Genomic DNA, 5,869 nt, shown 5'->3' on the forward strand with positions numbered 1-5,869 from the left:
TATATATATATATCCGGCTGAAATTTTATATTGAAAATTTGTGTCATTGATGCAGAATTCTATTCTTTTCAGCTAAATTTCTCGCACAGTTCATGATTTCGCACAGTTATGGTGGATTTTACCAATAATTAAAATAGATCGTCACCGAAAAATGCTAAAATATTATTGTCCATCATGAAAACTTTATTAATATTAATCTTTGATTACTAAGCAATGTTGAAATTGTATTGCAAAGAACCCTCTTCCACAGTCGGTCAATCATTATCGCTATTTTTCCCATGCTTTCCTTTTTTTTAGAATTTTGGGAAATTTGTACCGGATATACGGAAAATATTCGGTATCCGGATATCCGACGTCATATTTTTTCGGATATCCGATATCCAGTAATTTTACGATCCAGTGCATCCCTAATGAAAATACTGATTATAAAGTAATGCTTATATTGTTTCTATGTTATGTTTAATTTCTCTGTATATAATTACCTAACACTCGTTTCATTTTTTACATTTTATTCTTTTTTAATTTTATATCTGCTCTCTAAAGTATAAAATAACTTTCCTTAACAAAGAAGTTATATTTTACAAGAGATAAATCATATTTATCTCCAAATATAGGAAATAATTTTTCTATTTTCTACTTATACGTTTTCTCTATTTCACGAAGATTATATCACTAACTATATTGTATCACTTAATTAGATAGGATGACTTGATAGCGGCTGTACAGATGGCACCGTCGGTGTAGTTGGTGTTGTCGGTACAGGTACTGACGGTACAGGCGTTGACGGTATCGGTTGATGCGTTTGTCGTGGCGGAGAAAGAAGCTCTTGCCTATCTCTTTCTCGTTCTCGACCAGGTCGCCATGCTTCCAATAACGCTTCGACTCGCTCTTCGGTAGGTCCCCACCGTGCAGCACCGGCTGGATTTTGTAACCATACAACTAGCGTGCCGTGCACCGCTCGGATGTTTACATCACCTCTGGAATGAAGAAAAAACAATTATTCAACATTTTTTTCACATATTATATATCATACACATGCCGTATCTAATCAGTATAAAGGACCTCATTAATTATATGGAAAATTGGATCCTACTGAAATGAATTAGTTTTCACATATAATATAGCTTATAAAGTAATGAAGAAAAGATATTATAGATATAAGACTCAAGATAGTTTTTGAACTATGGTGTATTAAAGGTGCTTACCCCAGAGCACAAGTGTTTTACGCCTTTAATATACCACAGCTCAAAACTATCCATTATTGACTCTTATATCTGTAATATCTTTTGTTCATCACATTATGAGCTACATTATATAAAAAAACTAATTGATTTCAAAACCAATTCTCCATATAATTAATGCGGGGTCCTTTAATTTGAATAAAAAAACGTACTTTGGAAGAATATGTTGGAATCCATGTCGGTATTCATGTTCCATAGCGGGTACTACTACTTGTTTACGCTTAAAGTGACTACCCTCGAGTTTTATGAGCGCATTAGGAGCCGGATCACGCCACTCCGGTAAAAATACCACGAACGACAAAGGTTCTGCCGAATCAGCCAAAAGACGCTCGAAGTGGTTGACCATAGCTTCCATAAGTTCCTCGCAATATGGTGGATTTGCTTGAAACGATCCGCTGACCGGCCTAAAATCCAAGAATGGTCCCCTCGATCCGAAATATGAGTCCGTATCGGCAAACGCTGAACAATATTGTCGAAAGTAACAGTTTAGAGGCGAGGCAAAACATTCAAACGTAACGCCGAACGATCTCTGAAGGCATTCGAAAACCGTCACCGGAAGAGCCATCTGGGTTGCTTGACCCTCGTTGATTCCAAAGTATGTTTGATAACGTTTCAGCATACACCAAACGCGTGACAGAAACATTTCGAACTTTTTATCGTCAAAACCGTTATACCTATATAAATGTTCCAGTTTAGCAAAGTGTGTGTTATTAATATACATGGTGTCACCGTGAAAGCGTAGCATTATTTGTTCGCGCTCAGGGAGATAATCCACCTGTGGAAGTCTCGGTGTGGGAAGGGAAAATTGCACTGGATAACACCAAACTTTTCTTTGCGTGCTAACAGGACCTCCTAACGGTATAACATCTCCTAGACCATTATCTTTAAGGATTTGGTTATTTTTATCTTTCACTTTCTTCGCATATTCCGTCGACAGATGATAAATTTTCAGACATATGCCCTCAACGCTGGCTTTAACGGTTTCCGTGAGGTGTGGTTGACATTGTCGCTTCAGATGGGCGAGCCTGTCCTGGAAATCGTCAAATGTGGCGCCCACTGTTCTTCTCAACCACTGGAAAGTGTCCTCCGCATTCCACTTAACCACTTTTCGACTTTCAGGCGATGCTGCCCTTGATTCTACCATCTTTTTCGCCGCTTCAGCGTAACGTGACAATTGTTTTCTCGCATCTCCCGTAAACTTCGGCCTTACCAATTTAATAGGAATATCGTTCATAATCTCGCGATACATGGACATTGAAATCTCAGGGAAGCATTGACTCGGTAGTAGCGGATCTGAGCCGCAATCGATGACCTTTCGTTCCATTAGCCACCTGTTGAAGGAATCTTTCGGCGCGTCTATAGATTCACGAGTATGACATAACTCTTGGTAACACTGTCGTAGCTTTGCTAGTAAAGCACAACGCAGAGCTTCTGCTTCAGGATGAACGTGCATCAAATTTGATGGTGCTCGCTCATATATTATAACATTCGTAGGTATTTCCAAATCCCACGGGCCTCTAAAACATAATAATAAACAAATTATTCATTTTATCTTGCCTGCAAATATGTCTTAATAACTTAATAAAAAACCAAACACATACGCTAATACAAATTTCTTTGCTGGTGGAACAGCTCCATCCTCCGATGCTCTTCGTTTTAATGTAGAACCTGGTGTAGCTGGAATCGTTCCATTTCCAGGCGGAGGTGGTACACCACAAATGCCAAGAGGATCCGTGATTGGATCAAACTTTAGTAGAATACATATATATGTTACATTTTACCTTATTATAAAATATAGTTATTTTTCTGATATTTTGCAGTACCTGAGGTTTCAAAGAAGGAACTACCCATAGAGATTCTCCGGTCAATTTGTTCCAAAAATATGGTCGATTTTCCCGTTTACTCCAAAACTTCTTCCAACCCTGTTGTTGAAGTTCCAGAGATAACTCGAGCTCCGGAAAGCTTCCTGGTGGTGTACCCTATAAGAAAGAAAAAGAGAAATAGACAAATCAGCCCTATAATTTAGTAAATTAAAATCATTATGAACCTGTAAGATTTCTCTTGGCATACCTGAGTTATAAGAGGTGGTTGTTGTATGTGACTAAGTTGCGGACAGTGATCGGTTACAGTTTGCGTAGGTGTTAATATGGGTGTTTGAAGCTTAACAGGTGTAGGAACTATAACTTGTGCTACTGTTGAATTTGTATCCTGCTGTAGCGTTTGATGGTGATGATGCATGGCCGGCAACGAAGACACAGACTGTCCTGATAAGGCTTCCCAATTCGAGGCATTGGGCACATCTTGTTTTCCTCCACTTACTTCGTTCATGGTTTGATGTGCACTTTGTTGCAAAATACTGAAAATGTCGATCTAAATGTAATGTCATGTGACAAGTATTTGAAATGTCATCTATATATAATTTAATTAAAAGTGTGTATAACATTTTTTTATATTAAGTTATTAGTCATTATAACTCTGATATAATTTTACATATTTTATATACATATAATATATGTATATTATATATATATATATATATATACAGGATAAACATCAATAGTTGGACCAGCTTTTTACCATGGAAGATGAATTAGCAACTGCAACTAGAAAGAAACTATGCGTAAGAGAGAATGAAATATTCATTTCCCATAAAAAACTGATTTAATTATTAATTTTTACCATACATACACATATGCACATGCACATGCATATGCATACGCACGCACACATGCACGGACGCACAAAGTGTATCTTAAAAAGCACCTACTAATCATATAGCGCTATTCCTGATTAAAAACTAAGTCGAAAAATGTCTTGAATCATTTTGCAACTTTTGCAATAGTTAACAAGATATTAATTTCTAAAGATTACCAAATAAGCGAGTAAAATCGACATATAAACTTTAAAATTTCTTTCAGTGTTCTTTATGAAATATCTTAAAGATGTTTCTTGAACAACTTTTAAAGATATCTTAAAGGGATATATATCATTTGTCCACATAGCTAATTGGCTAATTTAAAATAATATAATCTCATTCATAAAGTAGTAAAAAAATACTAGGAATCGGCCGATATGAGTAGTGTGTATAATTTAACTATATGCAAGTGTATCGTTCCCATCTTAAAGTTGTCTTATGTGTTGATTTTATACATTCTGCTCATTAAGTAACTAAAAAAAATTATGAAAATTGCAAAATAATGAACACACACACACACAAATGAAGTTATAAAATGTATATTAATACAGTATTTATATAAGCTGACACAATTAGAGAGAGAGAGAGAGAGAGAGAGTGTACGCGCGCGCGCGTGTGTGTGTACTGGATGATCCAGATCAGCATGTATACACTATTTATGAAAAACTGAATCCAAAAAATCCTCTATCATTTTGCAATGGTTGCAACAATTGAGAAGATATTAATTTTTACAAATTGTTGAATAAGATAAAATTGATGTATAAGACAACATTAAGATATCTTTCAAAGTTCTTTACGAGATATCTTGAAGATATATCTTAAAGAACTCTTAGATCCGGTTTTTCATTTTCTGGTTAACTTGTGGTTAAGCTTAGTCTGATGTTTTAGCCAATGGGCTTCTGTGATGATATCATGGATGAACACAATTAGGTGAAACATTAGGTTAAACTTAACCACAAGTTAACCAGATAATGAAAAATCAGGTATTAGTATTTTAAAATTACCTTATGCATTGATTTTAGACATTCTGCTTATTAAGTAACTAAAAAAAATTGTAAAAATTGCAAAATGATAGAGGATGTTCAGACGCATTTTTTTAATAAACAATGCCTGCTCTTGTAGCTGATCTGGATCAATATATATATATATATATATATACAAATATATTCTCTAATTAAAATAAAGATTAAATATATAATTCATAATTTCATTAGAGCTACATGTATAGATTATATAGAATTATCAGTGTATTATACACTTTTAATCAAATTACACAGATATATGTAACATTATAATATAGTTTACAATGCTAAAGTGATATTTTATTCAAATAAAATGCATTTTTATATTTAGCTTACACATATTTTCATCAATTAAATAGTGCTGTATAAGAGATACAAAAAAGACTTGCGAAAATTTCAAAGAAAACACACTGAAGAGGCGACGAAAGTAAAGAATTCAGATGAAGCATCAGAGATGCTGAGAACACATTGCAGTTTGCACAATACAATCCATCAATACCCCAGGCGTATTCACCACGCACACATTACAGAAAAAGGAGATGGATAATTTCGTGATAACCGCGGTTTTTTCGGGACGTCACGGTATACAACTCGACAGCACTCAATGTGTGTGGCACAATGTTTGTTTACATATTGAGAAAACCTCCGAGGAAACACGCGTTTTCTCACGTCGCGGGATCAATCCCGTAAGAAGAAAATGTACCGCGGTCGAGAGGAGGCTTACCGGAGCTGGCAATACCCTCAATTCACGAGAAATACGCGACGGTATTTAGAATTCATTCATGATTTGGGAAATTTGACGCAACGATATCCACCCGTACGACGCCATTTGCTTAAACTAATGGAACAGGGAAGGGGGGAAACTAAGGGGCTGCACACAATGACAGGTGTAGGGAACAGGGAATAGAGAA

The 5,869-nt window shown here is 35.6% G+C and overlaps 1 protein-coding gene across 2 annotated transcripts; it reads right to left on the minus strand.

The window, feature by feature from the left end:
* Positions 1-648: 648 nt before the first annotated feature.
* Pcif1 (Phosphorylated CTD-interacting factor 1) lies at positions 649-5,777 on the minus strand. 2 transcript variants are annotated; one of them, XM_018461332.1, is made up of 6 exons: positions 5,683-5,777; positions 3,312-3,597; positions 3,065-3,220; positions 2,843-2,988; positions 1,394-2,758; positions 649-977 (listed from the first exon to the last, which is right to left on the minus strand). In XM_018461332.1, exons 2-6 carry the CDS (start codon positions 3,567-3,569, stop codon positions 695-697), a joined length of 2,208 nt encoding a protein of 735 aa, XP_018316834.1. In that variant the 5' UTR covers positions 3,570-3,597; positions 5,683-5,777; the 3' UTR covers positions 649-694. The 2 variants fall into 2 exon arrangements, with proteins under 2 accessions (XP_018316834.1, XP_018316832.1); XM_018461330.1 differs by having other exon boundaries at positions 5,295-5,777.
* Between the last annotated feature and the right edge of the window lie 92 nt (positions 5,778-5,869).

Source organism: Mycetomoellerius zeteki, unplaced genomic scaffold (assembly GCF_001594055.1).
Source record: "Mycetomoellerius zeteki isolate Tzet28-1 unplaced genomic scaffold, Tzet1.0 scaffold121, whole genome shotgun sequence".
Taxonomy (NCBI): Eukaryota; Metazoa; Arthropoda; class Insecta; order Hymenoptera; family Formicidae; genus Mycetomoellerius; species Mycetomoellerius zeteki.